We start from the raw sequence: 25849 nt of genomic DNA on the forward strand, positions 1-25849 counted from the left end.
GAATTGAATGGCAGCGGGGGAGGAAGTGTGTTTTGGGGTCTTGTGGGTGGGGAAGGAGTGTGTGTCTGCAGGTACAGAGCAAGCTCTGAGGAGCGATGCCTGCGGGCCCCCCTCTGCGGCAATTACCCCTGGCAGCCGGTGGTAACTGGAAATTGGAGCTCGTCGGTGGAGGGTCTGGTTGGGCGCCGCGGGGTGAGGAAGTCCCCCGGTGACCCGTGTTGCTGCGCGAAAGCAGGAGGCAAAGGAGCCTGGTGTGTGTGGAGACCCTCACCGGCGAGGTAACGGTGGAAAGGGGCTGTTGGGCTGTCACGGGGCCAAGAGGTAAAGGGGGGGGGGGGGCAATGAACTTGTAAGTCGGTTGACTTGTTTTTGGGACTGCGGGCACCACAGCCTGATGCGCCCCCACCATCTTTTTGTGCGGTACCTCCCCGCTGCCTAGTTGAGGAATGCACACACACGTGAATGACATCAATGCCATGGTCCTGCAGGGGGTGTATTGAAATAAGTGCTTTGTTGATTTTTGAAATGCCTTGATGACCTATGGAATGAGAATGAGTGGTTAAGGGGTCTGTGTTGCATGAATGTGGGCGAAATCCACCGAGCCGTGTCACTCACCTGTAACATCTGGACAGGGCCCGTGGAAATTTAGGGGGATGCATTGGGGATGGCCCCGCAGGTAAGGTTGTGTCTTGTGGCATCCACCGGGGGACGCGGTATGTAGACCGGGGTATGTACAAAGGTTAGAGTTTTGAGTTTTGGAAAGATGGTTAAGTTTTGTGGTTAAGTTAGTGTTGTGTGTTGTTTGTTTCCTCCCTCCACAGGAACAACGAAGAAAATGTACATACTTGCATGATGGTTAAGGGGTTCAGCATGTTAAGGAAGTGTAGGTAGGTAGTCCGACTCACTTCCCACAGCCCTTCCTGATTTATTTCATAGGTTAATTAAGTGTGTGACAGTAAGTGTTAAGGCTGGAATGGTAGCGCCTGCGGTGAACCTTGCAGGAGCTACGGTTCCAGGGGGGGGGGGGGGGGCTGTGTTATGAATTTGGTAGAGCAACATCTAGAGCTAGGTAGATCTGAATAGGTAGGTATTCGGCTGTCGTGACAGGGACTCTACATGTAATAAGTTCTTGATGTTTAGGCGTTTGTCGGGGGAAGATGTATGATTGTGGATCTACCTGGAGGTTCGAGTGTTAAATAGTGAGGGATTAAAGGTAACGCCCCTGTGAGTTTCACCTAGTAGTCAAACCTTTGTCCATTATGGCACTGCAAACCACATAAACATTAGTTAGGTCCTTAGCGCAACATTAAATAATTCCTTTCCCTGACAATGACTTAGGAACAAATGGACAGGAAACCAGGCCAAAACCACCGCCACAATTGGCCGCCACCGTTTACACCTCCAAGGCCTACAAACCTCGCCTGGCACGTGTTATAACACAAGGACCGCGGGGTCGGGGACGGGAGATGTCAGGAGTGGGATGCCGCAGAGGGCGTGACCTGGGCGAGCCGGCGAGTTGGGAGGCTATTATTGGCTGAGGAGTGCGCCAATGTGACGTCATCGGCCAGAGATATTAGCGACGGTCGGACGCCATTTTGGAGGCAGTTCGTGGAGGCAGTTCGTGGAGGCAGTTCGTGGAGGCAGTTCGTGGAGGCAGTTCGTGTAGGCAGTTCGTGGAGGCAGTTCGTTGAACAGTTGGCACACAGCAGGCAGTTCGTTGAACAGTTGGCACACAACAGGCAGTTCGTTGAACAGTTGGCACACAGCAGGCAGTTAGCACTCAGCAGTTGGCACTGAACAGTTGGCACTGAACAGTTGGCACTTGGCTGCCAGCACTCCCGCAGAGAGTCGAGTCGAGTGGAGTTCAAAGGAGTCCTTCCTGTCCCTGGTCAAGTGGAGTTCGTTTGCTCTGTGCAGCCCTGCGTTGGACCTTTGGAGCAAGGGAGCTCGTGGTGTGGGTGTGCCGTTGAACCGACGAGGCCTGGTGGCGCTCGGAGGCGGACGGAGAGGGCCACGGGGCCGTGTTACACTGAAGACGAAAGGAGCCAGATAAGCCCGATCTCCGCGTTTACACTTCACATGACGAGACGTGTTATTTTCGTATTAACCTCCCTCGTATCGTGTTTGATATCTGTTGTGTGTGGGATCCCAATTTAGGCTTATTAGAGTTACTAGGGCATGCCCGTACTATATCTATATCTAAAATTATATCCCCCCCTCTATTTACATGAAATGGTTTGGTTCATGAAATGTTTTGGTCATTCGCAACGCCAAAGCGAACGGCGAACGCTTTACATGAAATGGTTTGGTTCATGAAATGTTTTGGTCCATTCGCAACGCCAAAGCGAACGGCGAACGGCTTGCGAGTACAGTGACAATCCCCCCGGGGTTTTAATTAGTTTTAAAACATCGTTTAACGCCAACATAGCGCCAACATAGTTTGCCAACGGGAAATAAATGAATACGCTCTCAAATGTGCCATCCGAGGCAGAGTGTGTTCGCCACGTTCGGCACACGCGATAGCTCGCTGCTCTCTGATTGGTTGAATCGTTTTTTGGACATAGCTCGGTAAGTAATTGTCCGATTAATATGAAACCTTGAAAAGGCACATCCTCGGGTCCCCAGCAATATACCTGGCAAGTTTAAAGTATATCGGACCCGTGGTTGTCGAGAAACAGCGGTCACAGACAAACAAACGTACAAACAAACAAACGTACAAACAAACAAACACACAGAGATTACTGGAATTATAGATAGATTAGTATTACCGGCGCGGGCTTTTTCACTGGCTTTACTTTTCAATAATAAATCCTTGTATTATTTTCTGTATATATCTGAACGCAGTTTCCTGGGTGTTTGATTTTAATAGATAAGGCGGCGGGGGGGGGGGGGGGGGGGGAGCTTCGCCGTGTCCGCCATTCCGCGCGTTTAACTTTGTGTTGAGTTTGAATCCGCCATTGAGTTTTCGCCTCGGGAGTGTAAAGTCTCGCAATCGGCCATCCGTAACTGTGGTGTTAATCACGGTTGCGTAACAATAATATAAGAAGGAAAGTAAGTCGACTTCCTAAAATATGTATAACATTTCCCCGTCATGGAGTTTGCTGTCCTCCTGCTCATGGGGCTAGCTTACTGAAGCACTGATGTGAAGACATCGGAGGTTATTGGCAGTGACTATGGTGATAACTATAGCTATGATGTTGTAGCTTGTCGTCGGGAGTAGCTGTGACTACAAAGTAGGCCGTAATAAGCAACACTGAAGATGGGAGTAACTGTAACATATTTTGTCAGTGGCAAAAATAAAATAAAACAAAAATTTTTTGCTTCAAATTTTAAATTTTTTTTAAAATCCTCTTCAACATTTCACTTTTACAATTCTAATCGTCATCTCGATATTAAAGTAGCTGGATTTCTCTTTCTGTCCATACCTTGCCACATATGAGGAAGAGAGAATTGTAATGAGTAGAGATGTCAAGTCACTTTAGCCAAGTCTCAATTCTTTGGGGGTAAGTCTCAAGTCGCCGTTGTATTACTGCCACTTGTGCCAAGTCCCACATTTACTCATAAACCTTGTGAAGTACCAGATATCAAGTTATTAAGACACGAGGCTTAGTTTATTGCAATGTATAGTCTGAAAAGCTGTTTGACCCCTTTGTATTTGTCAATTTCATACAGTGGACATTTTTTTCTTTGTTCTGAGCAAAAATGAATTAATTTTTAAAATGAGTTCTCAAATATAGTGCATCTAGTTGAACATTGTTATGAATTTTGGGGTAGTGACATATATAGAGTTAGGTAGATCTGTGTAGGTATCATGCTCCGGTTGTCGTGATAGGAAACCCCACATTAGTCAGGTTCACTAATGTCAATAAATTATATTTCGTTCAAAATCATGGTAGATCAGCAAAGCTATACATTTTTGGAAAGGTTATAGCATAAGGAAACTAAAAATCAATGTTTACATTTGGAGAGATACCTGTATGGCGGCCATTTTGGATTTTCAAAATGGCCACTGTAAAATACATATTTTGTTCTATTTCTGCCTCGAATTACCCTAAAAACTTTTAAAAATATACTAAACCTATATTTTCAGGGACAAGGAATCCAATGAAAGTATCAAATTAGTGCTATGGGGAATGGTAAGACACGAATCAAAGGTTTTGAATTGCAAAATACTGTCTTTATATTCGGGATAAGTTGCATAATCAAATACATGTTATCATTTTGTACAGGCAGTTAATAACATCAAAATGTGTCACATTAATTCATATCACCAAACATACACAGGCAGTCAGCAAAATCATATATACACATGCAGTCAGTATAACTTCACATCCACACAGGCAGTCAATGACAAAATATACACAGGCAGTCAATGGCATCAAACATACACGATTACAGAATATGCCATTTAGAGTCCGTCATCACTGTCCTGTGTGTCGTATCCGACAATATAGTCCGCATCGTTTTCACAGTCCGTTCCACACAAGCAAAGGTCGGTCAAATTGATTGGCAAATCGAATTGGTCGAATGGTCGATCGAATCGAATTCGATGAATCGAATCGAATCGATCGAATTGGTCGAATGGTCGAATGGTCGATCGAAGCGATTGGTCGAATGGTCGAATGGTCGAATTGGTCGAATGGAACTGGTCGATTGGTCGAATCGAATTGGTCAGAATTGGCAAATGTAAACATTGATTTTCAGATTTTCCATGTAATAACGTTTCCAAAAATGTATAGGTTTGCTAATCTACCATGATTTTGAACGAAAAAACATAGTGAACCTGACTACATGTAATAAGTCTGTTTAGGCAGTTTGTTCGGATTAAGTGTTTATTTGTCCCCGTCACAAGGGTGCGGGGCTTGTTAAGTAGATTAGGGCATAAGGGTAAAATTCCCCTGTACGTCGTTCCCTCTGTGATCATTCCATTGTCCTGTATGGCAATGCACATAGACACTAGTTAGGAATCTATCCCCATTAGCGCACACACTAATAGCCGGCGAAGCCGGTGTTGTCAATAAACGCGTACGTATTTTGTCGAAAACCAGATTATGCCTTGGCTTGAGAATTCCGAAGCTCAATGGAGGCCGCCATCTTGCGGATGCGGAAGTATGCATAACAAATTGATAAACGTTCAATAGGAGTTTCTTTCACCCGTCTTTGTTTGATTCACAATCTTATGCACCTCTAATTTATAATTAAAATACTTTAAGACCAACCTCAGGCCGCACGGGCCTGGTTATCTTCAACGAAAAGCATCACCAAACACCGGAGCCAATGAGATTCGAGCATTTGAAAAAATATTTCTAAAACCAAATCACGCAATGGAGGCCGCCATCAACCGGATGCGGAAGTTTGCATAAAACAATTGCGAAAAAGTTCAATAGGAGTTTGTTTCACCCGTCTTTGTTTGATTCACAATCTAATGCACCTCTAATTTGTAATTAAAATACGTTAAGACCAACCTCGTTATCTTCAACGAAAATCTTCACCAAACACCGGAACCAATGAGATTCGAGCATTTGAAAAATATTTTTATTAAAGCTTATTACGCGTTTCGGAGGGTGAAAACGGTGTCAAATATTCTAAAATTGATGAAGAATTATTTTTTAGAAATCTCGCGGCCGTCGGGGATAGTTTTTCAAGGCCAGAAATATCCGAAGTTGAGACGGAATTCACCGAATTAATCAAGAAGTAAATTTTATCAATTTTAATCTCATCCAGAATGCATATGGTACCTACTACACCTACTACACCTACTACACCGACGGTACCTACGACACCTACCTACTACCAACTACCTAACCTACTGATGCCATCGTGATGAGTAAAATAGTGGCTAGAGGCTTTGGCTTCGCCGGCTCATTGCGGCTTTGCAGTCGGGTACTAGTAGCCGGCGAAGCCGGTGTTGTGAATGAACGCGTACGTATTATGTTGAAAAGCCAGATTTTGCTGGATCCCTTGAGAATTTTGAAGCTTTGATGCACCAAATCGCTCAATGGAGGCCGCCATCTTGTGGATGCAGAAGTATGCATAAACAATTGCGAAAAAGTTCAATAGGAGTTTGTTTCACCCATCTTTGTTTGATTCACAATCTTATACACCTCTAATTTGTAATTAAGAGACCAACCTCGTTCCCCGGGCCCACACAGGCCCTGGTTATCTTCAACGAAAATCGTCACCAAACCTACTACGTCGTTCCCTCTGTAAAACCAATGAGATTCGAGCATTTGAAAAAATATTTCAAAAACCAAAATCGCTCCATGGAGGCCGCCATCTTCCGGATGCGGAAGTATGCATAAAAAAATTGCGAAAAAGTTCAATAGGAGTTTGTTTCACCCGTCTTTTTTTGATTCACAATGTTTTGCACCTCTAATTTGTAATTAAAATACTTTAAGACCAACCTCGTTCCCTGGGCCCGCATGGGCCCTGGTTATCTTCAACGAAAATCATCACCAAACACCGGAACCAATGCGATTCGAGTATTTGAAAAAATATTTCAAAAAAGCTTATTACCGGTACATTGAAAACGGCATCAAATATTCTAAAATTGACGAAGAATTATTTTTTAGAAATCTCGCGGCCGTAGAGGATAGTTTTTCACAGCCGGAAATATCCGAAATTGAGACGGAATTCACCGAATTAATCAAGGAGGAAATTTTATAAATTTTAATCTCATCCAGAATGCAAATGGTGTCATTTTGAACTAGGTACGGTACCTACTACACCTACCTACTACCAACTACCTAACCTACTGATGCCATAGTAATGGGTAAAATAGTGGCAAGGGGCTTTGGCTTCGCCGGCTCATTGCGGCTTTGCAGTCAGGTACTAGTAAAATTCCCCTCTCACAACAAAACTCACCGGAAGCCAGTTCGGGGCACTGCCGATAGAACTGCAGCCAGCTACATCACAAACATGCATAGCAACACACATCGAGCAAGCCAGGCAATAGACATGCCCAGAAGTACTCGTGATTCGTCAAGGGAGGGGCAACAAGAAGGCTGCTGATTGGCAGAGTAAGGAAGGACTGGTGATTGGCCAGGGGAGGGGCAAGAAGCTTCCCTCGAATTGGAGGTCAAGAGGGGCGAGCAAGAAGCAATGTGCTGATTGGAGGAGAAGCGCCAGTGACGTCACGGGCTGACGTTAAAAGGACGAGGAGACCGACATTTTTTCCCTTCTGCTCTCTCGGTTTTTGATCGCTTTGTGCCCGGACGTCCTCCTCTTCCATTTGGACTCTCTTCGCTTCTTCTCCTGCTGCCCCTTATAGGCTATGGGCTGTGCCTTCCTTATTCCTCTAGAAAATGATTCTTGTGGTCCACTCATGGGGGGAAGATGAAATTTGTTTTAAAGTGAAGCTAATATATGTGTCATCACTATTATACCTTATCCCATATCCAGAAGTTGCACATTCGCGAAGGGTGCAGGCTCAAAGTTTTGGGGGTAAACAAGGAATTAAGGGCACGCATCGTCACTTCAGACCAAAATGTTGTTTTTCTACTTGTGTGCTCTGTATGTATTTAACCATTTTAAAAATATTAAATATGCAACTGGTGTATTTTTATTATAAATATACACATCTGGGTCATAGAAAAACGTAATGTGCACAAAAAAATAATGCCCTAATGAGAAAGGAACTATCAAAGTTGGTATAATTTTATATAAAATGTGTTCTGGACTATTTTGATGTGGAGTGTAATGTTATGTGATGTAAATATGGCGGTATAGACTATGGGACGTCCACTCGTATCGTTCAGTCTTGTGGTCCAGTTCAGGGGGGGGGGGGAGGGGTGGGTGTTGGGGGGACACAAAAACAGTTTAAAATTAAGAAATTACCTATTTTACCTTATCCCGTGAATATAATATGCACATTTTAGCGCAATTCGTGAAATATAACCGACTTACAATTCTAAATAGTATTGAACGACCTGAAATATAACCGACTCATTGAACGACAATGAGATATTATTTAAGTAACGTCTTCGGTAGCGTCTTCTTGTTTATCCAATAAGGAACGCTGTTTGGGAAGACTACGGCAAAGGCAGCTATTGACGTTTCATTGCCGATTTACGTAAACCGCGATTTTTTGGGTCACGTCCGACGTCCACAAACAGCTGATCGCATATAATTATGTGTCGTAAGTGGCATGATGGCTGCGGAAAGGGAGAGAATTTCTCTCAATTTAAAGTGTATTCGCCACGATTCTGGTGTTACTGATGAAGATATAAGACCCTTCATCGAATCTTCGTGGGCTTCATTTTTATGTAGTGTTGGTATTTGGCAAAATCTAGTCGGAAATCGGGCTGGAATAGCGATATGTTTTGTGCAAGAACATGGCGGCTACATTAACGTTCCTACGCCCGAAGACGCTGGATTTCATCGGCGATGTTTCCAGTATTTTACCGATTCTTCGAAGCAGAAACGGGGCTTGGTTGCAAAACAAAAGCAAGAAGATAAATGTTTTGCAGGTACGTTGATATCCTTGTACAATAATGCTGTAAACATCCGCAGATATACTGCACATGTGTTGATGTGATCGAATCCATGTGAACATGTTCAACCAGCTCTTTCATAAATAGCATGACTAGTAGTAGTAAAGCTTGCTAGTCGGTGATCAATATGTTATCTGTATTATCATGTTTGTACACAAGAAAATCATGGTTTGAAATCTGTCGTACAGCGGAGCTACACCCGATTTTTCAGCGGCACATTTAACATTATTAAATCATTTTCTTGCACCTACTTGTCAGGTGTGTACGTCAAAATACAGGCAAAATCAAATGCATTTATTGAATCACGACATTGAATGTATTAGTTTTCTTAAATTTTTCGTTTAAAAAGCTGTTGCACAGCGGAGCCATGTCCAATTTTAGCAGTGCATACATTTTCTTGTTACCTTCTGCGCATCCTTTTACACCCAAGATGTGTTCGTTTTCTGACAGCTTTTTGAAAAAGCTGTCGCACAGCGGAGCTACGCCCAATTTTTCAGGTGCACATTAAGTTCCTTGCTCGATTTATCTACATTCTTGATACAGCCAAAATACATATTAAGTTTTCCAAAATGTTTTGTGTAAAGGGATTGTCTGTAGGCAGACAGAAATTGCAACACACTGCAGTGGCCTATGAGGCACTTAATTTAACTGTAGTAATTCAAATTCAATGTTTGAATCAACTGAATTTTAGGAAATAAGCCATTTTCCTGGATATCTACTGAACCATACATCAAAGATGATGCTAGAATCATGAAATGCACCTTAAAAGCAAATGTTTGGATTTTTAAAAAAAGTAGACATGGATCTACATCACTACATGTAATGGGAGGTGATGCAAGAAATTCTAAAATTGAGGTAAATTTGTAACATATGTAGGTCAGGGGGTTTTGAGTTATGGTCCTTGTCAAAATGTTATCCAAACCCCACATGTACATTGACAATTCATAGTCATACATGACAAAGTTTTGTAAACGTAGTCACTCTACATGTATGACGGATCAGGTACATGTATACATTTTGTAAATATTTCATTTATTTTTAACAAGTAGTGATGCCAGATTGTATTTTTTTTTGTGGATCAATGAGATATTGATGGTCAGATTTCAGATTTTATGGATTTCTGATTTCCAAATTTTACTTCTCTAGTAGATGTACATACAAATGATGAATTGTAAAAACTGTAAAAAAAAGAAGAAAGAATGTTATTCAAGTCATTGATTCATTTATCAATTCAAGTTTATTGATTGACTTTACAGCAAGAAAATCACTCTTCATGTAAACGTATTATACAAATCATGAATTGATTGACTCTATGACAAGAAAATATTAATATTGTAAATGTTAATATAAATACAAATCACAACATGTTCAATTGATACTAGGAGAATTCAATTGTAATGCCGATACATTAGAGCCCTAATTATTCTGTTATACCAGGAAACCTGTGTAATCAAACTTTCAAATACAAAGTTTCTCCACGTGTTTCCAAACGATGTACGAGTCACAAGCATAGTAACTCCTGAATAAAATACAAAATACCATGTAGATAACTGTCAACCGACGATCTGTTGAGTCTACCGTCATATTTACATCACACAACATTACACTCTACATCAAAATAGTCCAGAACACATTTTATATAAAATTATACCAACTTTGATAGTTCCTTTCTTATCAGGTCATTATTTTTTTGTGCACATTACGTTTTTCTATGACCCAGATGTGTATATTTATAATAAAAATACACCAGTTGCATATTTAATATTTTTAAAATGGTTAAATACATACAGAGCACACAAGTAGAAAAACAACATTTTGGTCTGAAGTGACGATGCATGCCATTAATTCCTTGTTTACCCCCAAAACTTTGAGCCCGCACCCTTTGCGAATGTGCAACTTCTGGATGTGGGATGAGGTATAATAGTGATGACACATATATTAGCTTCACTTTAAACCAAATTTCATCTTCCCCCCATGAGTGGACCACAAGACTGAACGATACGAGCGGACATCCCATAGTCTATTACGCATTCCTCTGCCATTGACTCTCTCATCTTGGTTCCGGACATCGCGAGCGATTGCGCGTGGACAAGGGCGGCTTGCCGCTGGAATACCAAAAGGCCGGGGGAGCGGGACGGCTGGTGAGGCCGAGCAGCGCGGAGCGAGAGGTTCCCGCCAACGGAGGCCTGCTCCGCGCCAACGTCGAGGCCTTCTCCCCGCCAACCGGAGGCGTGTTCGGACGACGTGCTCGAGCCTGACGATCCCTGACTGCAGATTGAGATAAGCCCGCACCACACGACGGGGTCTTTTCATTTATATCCTCCCTTGTGTTTGTTCCACAAGTCTGGTGTGTGGGATCCCAAATTAGATATTAGTTACATCGGCGCGTTTATCTTGTCCTGGCATTCCGTTGTAAATAAACCCTTACATTATTTTCCCCTGTATATTCTAAACCCATTTCGGTTTGAGTTATTTATTTCCTGCAGGTTTGAAGACTGCTCGACCATCCGCGTCAGGTAAAAGCTCCCACTTCTTCTTCCTCTCTTTTCCACCCGCGCTTGTATCGTGAGACCGTATTTGAATAACGGCTCCAGTTAACGCTCAATTGGTCATTCGTGGTGTGCTCCATTTTAATAGAGCCGTCCACAGGACAATATGTACATGAGACTTTCCAGTAACCTCAGCTTATGTTTAAATTGTTTACATGTAGAGCCAAAGCATTCAATGTGGAACAGGAAAGGCGATTTTAATAATTTACTCAAACTGTATATTTATAATGTACAGTGCCTTCAGAAGGTATTCACACTTTTTCACATTTTGTTGTATTACAGCTTGAATTTAAAATGGATGAAATTAAGATATTTTTGCCACTGATCTCCACGAAGTAGAATTTTTTTATAGAATTTTTTACAAAATAATTAAAAATGAAAAGATGAAATATCTACAGTCAATAAGTATTCAACCTCTTTGCTATGACACTCCAAATTGAGCTCAGGTGCATCCAATTTCCTTTGATCATCCTTGAGATGTCTCTACAACTTGATTGGAGACCACCAGTGGCCAATTCAATTGATTGGACATGATTTAGAAAGAACTATAATGGCAGTCTTCGACGTCACGACGTTGACTGATATGCCTCTGGCCACATTATCATATCATTATAATAATTGTACCAAGTTTGATTTGAATCCATTCAGCTGTGCCAAAGTTATCACATTTTTACCTGATATGACCTCTGACCTTTGACCTCTTGACCCCAAAATGTAATCAGCTCATGTTTACACCATTATACATACTTGTACCAAGTTTTAATTACAATCCCTTCAGCTGTTCATAAGTTATCACATTTTTACCTGACATGACCTTTGACCTTTGGCCTTTGACCTCAGTACACCAAAATCTAATCAGTTAATTTTTACTTCATCATACATATCTGTATCAAGTTTGAAGTTGATCCCTTTAGCCGTTCTCAAGTTAAGGACCTATTACAGACTTTTACCTTTAACCTATGACCTCTTGCTCCCAAAATCGAATCAGTTAATCTTTACATCATTATACATACTTGTACCAAGTTTTAATTAGATCACTTCAGCTGTTATCAAGTTATAAACATATTACAGAGTTTGACCTTTGCCCTTTGACCTCTTGACCCCAAAATGTAATCAGTTCATCTTTACATCATTCTACATAATTGTACCAAATTTGGTCAGAATCCCATCAATGGTTCACAAGTTATCGTGGTAACAGGATTTTTACCTAACATGACCTCTGACCTTTGGCCTTTGACCTTGTAACCCCAAAATCCAATCAGTTAATCTTTTCCTCGTTATACATACCCGCACCAAGTTTTATTAAGATATATTCAGTTATTCTCAAGTTATCTCAGTAATGAAAACCTATCATGGACGGACAGATGGAGGGACAGACGGTCGGACAACCTGATAACATAATGCCTCTGACGGCTTCATCGACAGAGGCATAAAAACACCTTTCCATACAAAGTCCCACAGTTGACAGTGCATGTCAGAGAAAAGGTCTACGATGAAGTCCAAGGAACTGTCCGTAAAACTCTGAGATAGAATTGTGAGGAGGCATAGATCTGGGGAAGGGTATAAAACTATTTCTAGAGTGCTCAGGGTTCCCAAGAGCACAGTGAGCTCCATCATTAGGAAAGGGAAAGAATATGAAACTACCCAGACTCTTCCGAGAGATGGTCGTCTTACCAAATAAAGAAACCAGGCAAGAAGGATCTTGGTCAGGGAGGTGACAATGAACCCACAATGACCACTGACAGAGCTACAGAGTTCCTTGGCTGAGATGGGAGAACATTTCCGAAGGACACCAGTCTGTGCAGCATTTCACAAATCTAGGCTTTAAGGGAGAGTGGCCAGATGGAAGCCACTCCTGAGAAAAAGGCACATGACAGCACAACTGGAGTTTGCAAAAAGGCACGTGAAAGACTCTGAGAGTATGAGGCAAAAGATTATGTGTCTTATGAGACGAAAATTGAACTCTGGTGTGAATGCAAAGCACTACATCTGGTAGAAACTGAGCACAGCTCATCAACCATCTAACACCATCCCTACCATGAATCATGGTGTGGCAGCATCATGCTATGGGGATGCTTTTCAGTGGCAGGGACTGGGAGACTTGTAAGGATAGAGGGAACAATAAATGAAACGAAAATCAGACAAATCCTTGAGGAGAACCTGCTTCAGAATTAATGACCTTAGACTGCTGTGAAGATTTACATTCCAACAGGACAATTACCCCAAGTATACAGCCAAAGCAACACTGGAATGGCTTCAGAACAAGAACGTGAAAGTCCTTGAGTGGTGGCCCAGCCAAGGCCCAGACTTAAATCCAACCTATTGAGAATCTGTGGAAAGACTTGGAGATTGTTGTTCACTGGCACTCCCCATCCAACTTGACAGAACGTAAGCAAATCTGCAAGGAAGAATGTGAGAAACTCCCCAAATCCAGATGTGCAAAGTTGATACAAACATCTCCAAGAAGACTCAAAGCTGTAATCGCTGCGCTTCTATGAAGTATTGTCGCGTCTGTAGCTAGTCAACGCCAGCCTTGAACAATGAGTCGAACCGGCTTTAACTCCCGAGGTGACCTCCCAATATGGCGGTTATTGCGCGCGCAGTATGGAAGAGACACGAGGCATTTGACTACACGAAACACGGGTTTAATCGGAAACCCAAACCAATAACAAGACAAATAAAATGCAACAATCAGGATTTATAATCAAATATAGGCTGAGGGGAAAATGCTAACTTGAGGATCCTCCACTCATACAAATACGAACACAGGGAGAGGTAAGAAAATAAAAGTTCACAGTCCGGCACACTCAACTGGCCTCAACATCGATCCTGTCGTATCGGCAGTTGGCGAAGCCCCAGAGCCACCAAGCGGCAGTGGCCAAAAAATGGCGGCAATGCCGCGTGTAGAGGGCGCTGTGGGTGCCTGGGGATGAGGCGAGCCGTGAAGATGGCCCTCTTTGTTTCTCCTCCACTTCGGAAAAGACAGCGTGGCCTCCAGCCCACCAAAGAGCCCAAAAGTCCAAGCTCCCTCACGATCACGTTGCAACAGACACTTTTTTCAGGAACACCAAAATGGCGCCTTCCCCTGCGAGAACCAATCGCCAAGCCTCCTCTCCGGCAAGAACCAATCACGAAGCTTCTTCTCCGGTGAGAAACAATCGCGAAGCTTCTTCTCCATCGAGAACCAATAGCAAAGCATCTTCTCCGGCGAGAACAAATCACGAAGCTTTTTCGAGCTCGCCCTGCCCTCTGCCCACGTCATCCGGACGCATCACTTTGGGGGGTGTGGCCTGTTCCCTCGCCCACCGCATCACAGTTGCTCCGCCTCTCCTGGGCGGGTCTTTGCTATATCGTGTCCAAGGAGCGTGCATAACTTGGCCGGCCGTGTTGGAAAAAAAATGTTAGGAATGGCCACAGAGGGTTTCACGCACAAGGGAAATTAACTTTAAACCCGACTACTAATTAACACGTCATCATCCCTCGTATGATGAACATTGAAACACCACTTTAAGCTGCATTTTCCCAACTTAATACATCAAAATTCTCCTACATGTCACAGTCGTCACAGGGTCTATAGTCTCTACCATACAGGGTGTTTCAAAAAGAGTGATACAACTTTGACTTCCTGCCATTTCTTTGTTTTTTGACCTGTACCGTTTTCCGTCTCAGGATTTGAGGATGTTATTGTGGTAATTGTTCACTGCGATTTCTAGCTCCGTAGCTCAACTACACCATTGACAGTGGAGCAGAAAACAAAAGTGGTGGCTCTGTGGTATGAGACTAAATCAACAACCACAACAACATTTTCTGGGGGGCAGAACCACCTGAGGAGATCACTGAGAGGTACCTGAAAGGGCCTAAGGTCACATGCTTCTGCGCTTTCAATGCCAGATGGGGCATGCTAGGGTCTTACTGGTTTGAGAATGACAACAGCAGGATGGTGACGATCAACAGTGAGCGCTACTGGGCCGTGCTCCAGAAGTTCCATAATGATCTAGCCCAAACGATCACCCCAAGCCAGCTCAGCATGACCTGGTTTATGCAGGATGGTGCACCCCCGCATATAGCTGGTGACACTATCACTTTCCTGCAGCAGCTCTTCAGAAACTGCCTCGTTGCCCTGGGTATCGCTCATGACTGGGCACCCTATAGCCCAGACCTAAACCCTCTGGACGACTGGTCCTGGGGGGATGCCAAGGGATCTGTCTACATCAACTGCCCTGCCACACTGGATGATCTGAAGCAGGAGGTGTCAGACTACCTCCAGTCAGTGCCACATGAGACCTACAGGAGGTGTCAGACTACCTCCAGTCAGTGCCACATGAGACCTACAGGAAAGTTGGACAGAACTTTGGAGTCAGGATCAATGCCTGTCCGAACCGCGGAAGGGCACACATCGAGATTACAAGGATTTTTCTATAAATGCCAATTTCAGACCTTAGGTTCTCACTAACTCAAGCAGTGACTTACTGCAATAACAATCAGTGACAAGTCAGGAGACGATGATGGTTTACGAGCGAGCGGTATTCAATGACAAAGGACGGACTATAACCGAAACAGGCCCAGACTGGAGTTCGGGGGCCCACGTGGCAGATGTCGGCCCCCTACATGCGGTGTACATGCCCATTACAAAGGGCCCCAATACCGAAAATTCGGTTCGATTCCGACAACTTTGAAAATTTGACCTTTGTGACATTGAAATGTCAAAACGAAGGTAACTGACCTTGAAATGAGATAGAAAATAATGTATAATAATCAGTTATTAGGTTAGTTAGCTAAACAATACCGAAAATTTGGTTCAATTCCGACAACTTTGAAAATTTGACCTTTGTGACCTTTAAAGGTCAAAGGTCGAAGATTCTGAAATTTGTTGGAAATCTTGTATTTCATGATGTACAGTGCATTCAGAAAGTATTCAGACTCCTTCACTTTTTTCATATTTTGTTATGTTGCAGCCTTATGCTGAAATCGTTTAAATTCATTTTTTCCCTCATCAATCTACACTCAATACCCCAAAATGACAAAGAAAACAGGCTTTTAGAAAGTTTTGCAAATTTATTAAAAAGAAAAAACTGAAATATCACATTGACATTGGTATGCATACCCTTTGCTATGACACTTGAAATTTAGCTTCGGTGCCTCCAATTTCTCTTGATCATCTTTGAGATGTTTCTCCACCTTGATTGGAGTCCACCTGTGGTAAATTCAAATGATTGGACATGATTTAGAAAGGCACACACCTGTCTATACAAGGTTTCACAGCTGACAATGCATATCAGAGCAAAAACCAATCCATGAGGTCGAAGGAACTGCCTGCAGAGCTCAGAGACAGGATTGTGTCGAGGCACAGATCTGGGTAAGCCTACAAAAGAATCTCTGCTGCATTGAAGGTTCCCAAGAGCACAGTGGCCTCCATAATTCTTAAATGGAAGAAGTTTGGAACAACCAGGACTCTTCCTAGAGTTGGCCGCCCGGCCAAACTGAGCAATCGGGTGAGAAGGGCCTTGGTAAGAGAGGTGACCAAGAAGCCGATGGTCACTCTGGCTTTCCGGCGTCGCTCCGCCCACAATGGGCGCCATATGCCCACTCGAGGCAGGACACAACTATATCATGATATCAACCTCCCACCCAAGTTTCATCAAGACCGGATGATATTGTTATGGATCTCGGGGGTCGGCGCTCCCCTTATCAAGGGGGGATTAATCCCCTTGTCCTTTAAGCTGGCCGCCCTGAGTCCTGGGAAGCTATAACGTCCTTCCCGGCACGGCGTTAGGTAAGGTTTGCTCGGCCTATGGGTTCGCTGCTACCTAAGTACTAACGCCCGCCGGAAATGAGGGAATAACTCCCGCTTGAACCACGGATATGATGGATAATGCCGAGCGGTTAGCAATCCGCGGCCCGATCCATTAACCAAGAGACTAAACCCGATTCTAGCAGTTCCTAATCGTGCCACAGGTACTCAATTGAAAGAAAGGATGGATGCGATCGGATTAGGGAAAACCAAGAACGAACAAGGTAATTTATTTACAAACCAAAAAGAAGAGGAAAGGAAAGAAATATACAAGAAAGGAAGAAGAAGAAGCAGGACACAGGGCAGTCTTAACTACACTCTTAACTTACGACCCCAGACAAACATACGCACTCACACGGGGATTGTAGCTGGTAGGGTGGAAGGTCCAGGTGGATGGTCCAGGCGATGGGGTCCAGGCTCCGGTCCCGCGGGCGAAAACCCGGCAGGCAGCTTCGCGCGTATCGTTCAACCACGAGCGGACCTTACATATACCGGGGGGACTGGGATGCTCCGTATGTAATAAATGAATGGCTTTGCCAAACGCACCCTCTCCAAGGTTCTCTTATAACGCCTTTGCAATGAGCGCCGCCGTATAGTTCTTTCGCCACTGCCGTGTGCACGCGAGTCCTGTTCAAGAGCGCCGCCGTATATCTTCTCCCGACAGAGACGTCTCCATGCAGTTGTTTCAAAAGGAGCCCGTCGAAAGAGGTCCATCAAAGGGCTTTGCGCGAGCTCATTTATAACGCGCGCCAAGATCACTACGCGCTTCACAAAGCCACGCCCGTCGGTGATCTTCCCTCAGCCCTGGTTGGCTGGTGGGGGCTTACCGGCCACGCCTTTGACGGCTAGTTGACGGGCCACACCTTGTTCTTGGCGTCCCGCCCCCTTTTTCCTCGAGCCGACCGCATGGTCAATGGCGGCGCCTGAGCGAACGCTAACCAAGGTGCGTAACAGAATTGGGAGAAAGAGAGGTTGGCAAAATGGACGAAAGGGCCTACTCCTTATTTGATTGATGCAACGCAGATTCAACTATTGGAAACACAGCCTTATCTGAAACACATAATAATGAAATAACTGAAATTTCTAAGGTGGCCTACATGTTGCTGTGGCCTAACTAAGGGTGCAACCTTTAACCTTTCATGTCATATTTACAAGACTTATTTATTTACAACAAGTGTGGGTTCTAAAACCGCAACAATATCATCGGGTAGTTATGCTGCGGACAGACAGACAGACAGACACACACCCATGACGAATATAGTGGTCACTCTGTTTGACAACTCGTGAACCAACATAAAATACCATGCCATAAGCTTTCAAGAAAGGTTTGGTTCACGTTCCTGAGGTTTACGTTTCTTTGTAAATAAACGTTTAAAGTTGTATCACACTTTTTGAAAACCCTGTTTTTGTGTTCATTTTTAATTATTTTGTAAAATTTCTGTATGGGTATTTTCTGTATTCCGACAATTTGTTTATTACCCTCGCCTGAGGAGAGGGTATTGCATTTGAGTCTGTTTGTTTGTCTGTCTGTCTGTTTGTTACTTGGCAAATTTTATTTTTATTTTTTGCAAGTATGTTGATCACTCGTGTGTGTGTGTGTGTGTGTGTGTGTGTGTGTGTGTGTGTGTGTGTGTGTGTGTGTGTGTGTGTGTGTGTGTGTGTGTGTGTGTGTGTGTGTGTGTGTGTGTGTGTGTGTGTGTGTGTGTGTGTGTGTGTGTGTGTGTGTCCACTCGCTCACTTATACTTTCCTACAGGTCACAATTTTAAACTGATCTTCACGAAACTTCACCAAATGGTAGAGTTTGTGGTCCGACAAAATCCTATATAATTTTGAGGTCAAAAGGTTGAAAGGTCAACTGCTTTTTTCAGATTTCTAAAATCCTCAAATTTAATCAGATTGACTTGATATTTGAAAAGTGTTTACATATCGGCTAACTGAATTCAACAACCAACTATTTTTGAGATCAACTTCGGCCAAAAGGTAAACTACTTTTTTTTGGATTTCTAAAATCCTCCATTTTCATAGGCCAAAAGAGCAACATCGGCCAAAGGTCAACATTCAAATCTCTAAAATCCTCAATTTTCATCTGATTGATTTGAAATTTGAATAGGATTTTCATATCAGCGAACTGAATTCAACCACCAACTATTTTTGAGATCAACATAGGTCATAATGTCAACATAGGCCAAAGGTCAACCAGGTTTTTGCAATTTCTAAAATCCTCAATTTTCATCTTGTTAATCTTTCATCATTTTCAAATTCCATTGACTTGGAATGTGAATCGGATTTTCATATCAGCTAACTGAATTCAACCACCAACTATTTTTGAGATCAACATAGGCCAAAAGGTCAACATAGGCCAAAGGTCAGCCACTTTTTCAAATTTCTAAAATCCTCAATTTTCAGCTGATTGACTTGAAATTTGAATGGGATTTTCATATCAGCGAACTGAATTCAGCCATAAACTATTTTTGAGATCTGCATCGGCCAAAACGTCAACATAGGCCAAAGGTCAACAACAAGTTCAAATTTCTAAAATCAATTTTCATCAGATTGACGAGAAAATTGAATGGGATTTACATATCGGCTAACTGAATTCAACCACCAACTATTTTTGGTCAACATAGGCCAAAGGTCAACCACTTTTTTCGAATTTATAAAATCCTCAATTTTCATCTGATTGACTTGAAATTTGAATAGGATTTACATATCGGCTAACTGAATTCAACCACCAACTATTTTTCAGATCAGCGTAGGCCAAAAGGTCAACATAGGCCAAAGGTCAACAACAATTTAAAATTTCTAAAATCCTCAATTTTCATCAGATTGACTTGAAATTTGATTAGGATTTACATATCGGGTAACGCAATTCAACCAACTATTTTTGAGATCAGCATAGGCCAAAAGGTCATCATCATCCAAAGGTCAACCACTTTCTTTCAAATTTCTAAAATCCTCAATTTTCATCCGATTGACTTGAAATTTAAATAGGATTTTCATATCGGCTTACTGAATTGAACCACCAACTATTCTTGAGATCAGTGTCGGCCAAAATGTCAACATAGGCCAAAGGTCAACCACTTTTTTTTCGAATTTCTAAAATCCTCAATTTTCATCAGATTGACTTGAAATTTGATTAGGATTTACATATCGGCTAACTCAATTCAACCAACTATTTTTGCGATCAACATAGGTCATAATGTCAACAGGCCAAAGGTCAACCAGGTTTTTGCAATTTCTAAAATCCTCAATTTTCATCTTGTTAATCTTTCATCATTTTCAAATGCCATTGACTTGGAATTTGAATTGGATTTTCATATCAGCTAACTGAATTCAACCACCAACTATTTTTGAGATCAACATAGGCCAAAAGGTCAACATAGGCCAAAGGTCAGCCACTTTTTTCAAATTTCTAAAATCCTCAATTTTCATCTGATTGACTTGAAATTTGAATGGGATTTTCATATCAGCTAACTGAATTCAACCATAAACTATTTTTGAGATCTGCATAGGCCAAAACGTCAACATAGGCCAAAGGTCAACAACCAGTTCAAATTTCTAAAATCAATTTTCATCAGATTGACGAGAAAATTGAATGGGATTTACATATCGGCTAAATGAATTCAACCACCAACTATTTTTGAGATCAGCGTAGGCCAAAAGGTCAACATAGGCCAAAGGTCAACCACTTTTTTCGAATTTCTAAAATCCTCAATTTTCATCTGATTGACTTGAAATTTGAATAGGATTTACATATCGGCTAACTGAATTCAACCACCAACTATTTTTGAGATCAGCGTAGGCGAAAAGGTCAACATAGGCCAAAGGTCAACAACAATTAAAAATTTCTAAAATCCTCAATTTTCATCAGATTGACTTGAAATTTGATTAGGATTTCCATATCGGCTAACTGAATTCAACCATCAACTATTTCTGAGATCAGCGTAGGCGAAAAGGTCAACATAGGCCAAAGGTCAACAACAATTTAAAATTTCTAAAATCCTTAATTTTCATCCGATTGACTTGAAATTTGATTGGGATTTACATATCGGCGAACTCAATTCAACCAACTATTTTTGAGATCAGCATACGCCAAAAGGTCAACATCATCCAAAGGTCAACCACTTTCTTTCAAATTTTTAAAATCCTCAATTTTCATCCAATTGACTTGAAATTTAAATAGGATTTTCATATCGGCTTACTGAATTCAACCACCAACTATTCTTGAGATCAGTGTCGGCCAAAAGGTCAACATAGGCCAAAGGTCAACCACTTTTTTGAATTTCTAAAATCCTCAATTTTCATCTGATTGACTTGAAATTTGATTAGGATTTACATATCAGCTAACTGAATTCAACCACCAACTATTTTTTAGATCAGCATAGGCCAAAAGGTCAACATCAATTTCAAATTTCTAAAATCCTCAATTTTCATCAGATTGACTTGAAATTTGATTAGGATTTACATATCGGCTTACTGAATTCAACCATCAACTATTTTTGAGATCAGCGTCGGCCAAAAGGTCAACATTCAAATCTCTAAAATCCTCAATTTTCATCTGATTGATTTGAAATTTGAATAAGATTTTCATATCAGCTAACTGAATTCAACCACCAACTATTTTTGAGATCAAGATCGGTCATAATGTCAACATAGGCCAAAGGTCAACCAGGTTTTTGCAATTTCTAAAATCCTCAATTTTCATCTTGTTGATCTTTCATCATTTTCAAATTCCATTGACTTGGAATTTGAATCGGATTTTCATATCAGCTAACTGAATTCAACCACCAACTATTTTTGAGATCAACATAGGCCAAAAGGTCAACATAGGCCAAAGGTCAGCCACTTTTTTCAAATTTCTAAAATCCTCAATTTTCATCTGATTGACTTGAAATTTGAATGGGATTTACATATCCGCTAACTGAATTCAACCACCAACTATTTTTGAGATCAGCCTAGGCCAAAAGGTCAACATAGGCCAAAGGTCAACCACTTTTTTCGAATTTCTAAAATCCTCAATTTTCATCTGATTGACTTGAAATTTGAATAGGATTTACATATCGGCGAACTGAATTCAACCAACAACTATTTTTGAGATCAGCATAGGCCAAAAGGTCAACATAGGCCAAAGTTCAACAACAATTTAAAGTTTCTAGAATCCTCAATTTTCATCTGATTGACTTGAAATTTGAATAGGATTTACATATCGGCTAACTCAATTCAACCAACTATTTTTGAGATCAGCATAGGCCAAAAGGTCAACATCATCCAAAGGTCAACAATTTTCTTTCAAATTTCTAAAATCCTCAATTTTCATCCGATTGACTTGAAATTTAAATAGGATTTTCATATCGGCTTACTGAATTCAACCACCAACTATTCTGGAGATCAGTGTCGGCCAAAAGGTCAACATAGGCCAAAGGTCAACCACTTTTTTTCGAATTTCTAAAATCCTCAATTTTCATCTGATTGACTTGAAATTTGAATAGGATTTACATATCAGCGAACTGAATTCAACCACCAACTATTTTTGAGATCAGCGTAGGCCAAAAGGTCAACATAAGCCAAAGGTCAAGAACAATTTCAAATTTCTAAAATCCTTAATTTTCATCAGATTGACTTGAAATTTGATTAGGATTTACATATTGGCAAACTGAATTCAACCATCAACTATTTTTGAGATCAGCGTAGGCCAAAATGTCAACGTAGGCCAAAGGTCAACAACAATTTAAAATTTCTAAAATCCTCAATTTTCATCCGATTGACTTGAAATTTGATTGGGATTTACATATCGGCTTACTGAATTCAACCACAACTATTTTTGAGATCAGTGTCGGCCAAAAGGTCAACATAGGTCAAAGGTCAACCACAATTTCAAATTTCTAAAATCCTCAATTTTCATCCGATTCACTTGAATTTTGAATGGGATTTACATATCAGCAAACTAAATTCAATCACCAACTATTTTTGAGATCACAATCGACCAAAAGGTCAACATAGGCCAAAGGTCAACCACTTTTTTCAAATTTCAAAAATCCTCAATTTTCATCCAATTGACTTGAAATCTGAATATCATTTGCATATCAGCTTGCTGAAACCAACCACCAACTATTTTTGAGGTCAACATAGAACAAAAGGTCAACATAGGCCAAATTTCTAAAATTGTCAATTTTCATCCGATTAGCTTAAACTTTGAAGAAGATTTTTTTATTTTTTGTGTACAGGATCGAGGCTCGTGAAAGAGCTAAAATTTGCATGTCAGGTCACTGAATTCTACCACAAATTATTGTTGAGGTCAAAAGGATGCTCCACTGAGTGTCATTCTACTTTGTTCTGTTTTGCCAAGTGTCACTCTATGAGTGATTTTTCATTTGTCTGTCTGTCTGTTTGTTTATCTACATAGAATAAATCTAATTTTCTCGGCAACCGTTGGTCCGATTGACAGGAAATTTTCGCTATAGGTGCAACTCCACCTGTATAATTTTAAAATGTTAATTATGATGTCATAGATCACGTGGTTCGGCTGCGATCTTGGAAAAACCGAAAAACGTTGCACCTCTATATCACTGAAAGTGCTGCATCGAAAAAATTGAGACATGGCTCATTGTAAAGGACTCTCCATGGGGAATAAAATATGTTAATGATGATGTCATCGGTGCCTCCATTATGACGTCATAATTCGACAAGTTAAAACCTTCATCCGATCAAGGTGAAATTGCTTGAGTGTCATCTAGGGATAAATTGGTGGGGGGGGGGGGGGGGGGGGAAATAAAGATGGCATCATTGGTCACGTGGTTCGGCCGCTATCTTGGAAAACAGAAAAAAAAATTGCACTTCGATATCTCCGAAAGCACTGCATAGAAAAAATTAAGACATGGCTCATTGTAAAGAACTCTCCATGTGGAATAACATATTAATGATGATGTCATAGGTGCCTCCATTATGACGTCATAATTCGACAAGGTCAAAACTTCATCCGATCAAGATGAAATTTATTGAGCATCATCTAGGGATAAATTTGTGCAGAAAAATAATGATGATGTCATCGGTCACGTGGTTCGGCCACTCATATTTGTTTTAATACAACAGCCTTAAAAACCACTGAAAACACGTCCTAGCGAGGGTCTGCAATCTCTGATTGCTCTTTCTAGTTTCAACAATTGTAAAAAAAAATTTTAAAATCTTCTTTGACATTATGGGGTATTATGTGAAGATCAGTGACAAAAGTCCCGATTTAATCCATTTTAAATTCAGGCTGTAATACAACAAAATGTGAAAAAGGCAGGTGTGTTCATACTTTCTGAAGGGACTGTATGTATATCTTCATTATAATGTTTCTTTTATTTTCTCGCTTCCTCATTCCAATTTTTTTCTTTTCCACCAATATTTATGCTCATGGTTATATAACCAAATATTCGGGTTCATGTTATTGATCACAACATTTAAAATACAATATGAGCAAAATATAATCATACTGTGTATTCAACAAGACAGGTTTACTGATAATCAAATACAAAAAAGTATAGAAAAGGCAAAAAATAATAAAGGGAAACCTTTGGGAGAAGACCTCATTAAAGACAATACCGGAGGGAATTTCACAGACGGGTTTTTACTAAATAATACATGTATAAAACGTATATAAATATGCATGTTGAAAAGGGGAATATGTGACAAGAGTTTACGTTAAGTCAGAATGCATGAAGTAAACCAAAGACAGTAGCTTACAAGAGAATATGTGAAGTAAAGTTATTGTGCTTTGCAAGTTCACAACTATAAAGAGGAAACTCACTGTTAATTTTATAAATTCTCACCTACAATGAACTTTGGAACAACTTCCATGAACCTTACTCTGCCTCCCGGCATGTTTCTCCTGAAGACCATGTTCCAGGAGTCATCAAGTGCTCGGTTCTTTGCCTTCAGCACCTTCCTCCTCATCTACATCATCGCCTTTGTCGGAAACATCACGCTCATCCTGCTCATCGTCCGGGAGAAGCAGCTCCACAAAACCGTGTACATCTTCATCGCCAACTTGGCGGCCACAGATCTAATGGGTACCTCCGCTGCACTTCCACGAGTAATGTACAATATCATTATTGATAACGCCATCAGCTTTCCAGCCTGTTTCACACAAATTTTATTTGTGCATTCTTACATTGCAATGGAAAGTTTCATACTGAGTGCAATGGCTGTAGATCGGTATATTGCAGTTTGCTACCCTCTCCGGTACAACGTACTCATCACAAATAAAAGAGTAAACATCGTTAACGTCGCCGTGATCGTGATTTCATACTTTCTCTCTCTTGTTCAAGTTTTATTATTGTTGCGTCTCCATTTTACTTGCAAACCAAACATTCTCCCAAACGCAGTTTGTATTCATTTCGCAGTAGCAAACCTTGCATGTGAGGACGTCACGATCAACAATATTTACGGCTCAGTGTTCGTTGTTATGATGTTTGGTACTCTCACTGTGATTGCGCTCTTTACTTACTCTTCCATCCTTCGTGAATGTCTGCGCGTTGGGCGCCATTCTGAAAAAAGCAAGAAAGCGCTGCACACTTGTCTAACGCATTTCATGGTTCTTTGCCTCTTCTTGGTTTCCGTTCTGTTTATTGCCATTTCGCTCCGAACAGCAAATATTAAACACATCTCACCATTCGTGCGAGTTGCACTTGATTCGGTGTCATACGTGCTTCCTCCTTTCAGCAACCCCATCATTTATGGATTGCGTATGTCGAAGATCCGGCACTCCATTACACGCTTGTTGGGAAAGTTTCACTTTTGCGTTATGTGGAAACGTAAACGTAATTATCTTGTTCACAGCATATTATAAAATGGTCATGCATGGACCGTTTGTCTTGAAATTTATACCTTTTTGAAAAATGTAATATTTTTGTTTTATGTTCAGAAATTTCTGTTATCCCGAATAAATTCCCTTTTAAACCTTGCGTGCACTCAAAATGTTTATTTTGCTAACATATCGTGTGTCAATTTACTTTGATAAATTAAAGAATGGATG

General features: G+C 41.2%; 1 protein-coding gene across 1 annotated transcript; it reads left to right on the plus strand.

Annotated features, from left to right (window-relative positions):
- Positions 1-24623: 24623 nt before the first annotated feature.
- LOC144891554 (olfactory receptor 52Z1P-like) lies at positions 24624-25778 on the plus strand. The gene has a single exon (XM_078775168.1). It carries the CDS (start codon positions 24650-24652, stop codon positions 25661-25663), a length of 1014 nt encoding a protein of 337 aa, XP_078631294.1. The 5' UTR covers positions 24624-24649; the 3' UTR covers positions 25664-25778.
- Positions 25779-25849: the final 71 nt, after the last annotated feature.

The sequence above is a fragment of the Myxine glutinosa genome, chromosome 4 (assembly GCF_964187855.1).
Source record: "Myxine glutinosa chromosome 4, kmMyxGlut1.1, whole genome shotgun sequence".
In the NCBI taxonomy this organism is placed as follows: domain Eukaryota; kingdom Metazoa; phylum Chordata; class Myxini; order Myxiniformes; family Myxinidae; genus Myxine; species Myxine glutinosa.

Excerpts from the sequence above, each read along its gene's own strand:
- LOC144891554 (XM_078775168.1), top strand. The coding sequence starts at position 24,650 with ATGAACTTTGGAACAACTTCCATGAACCTTACTCTGCCTCCCGGCATG.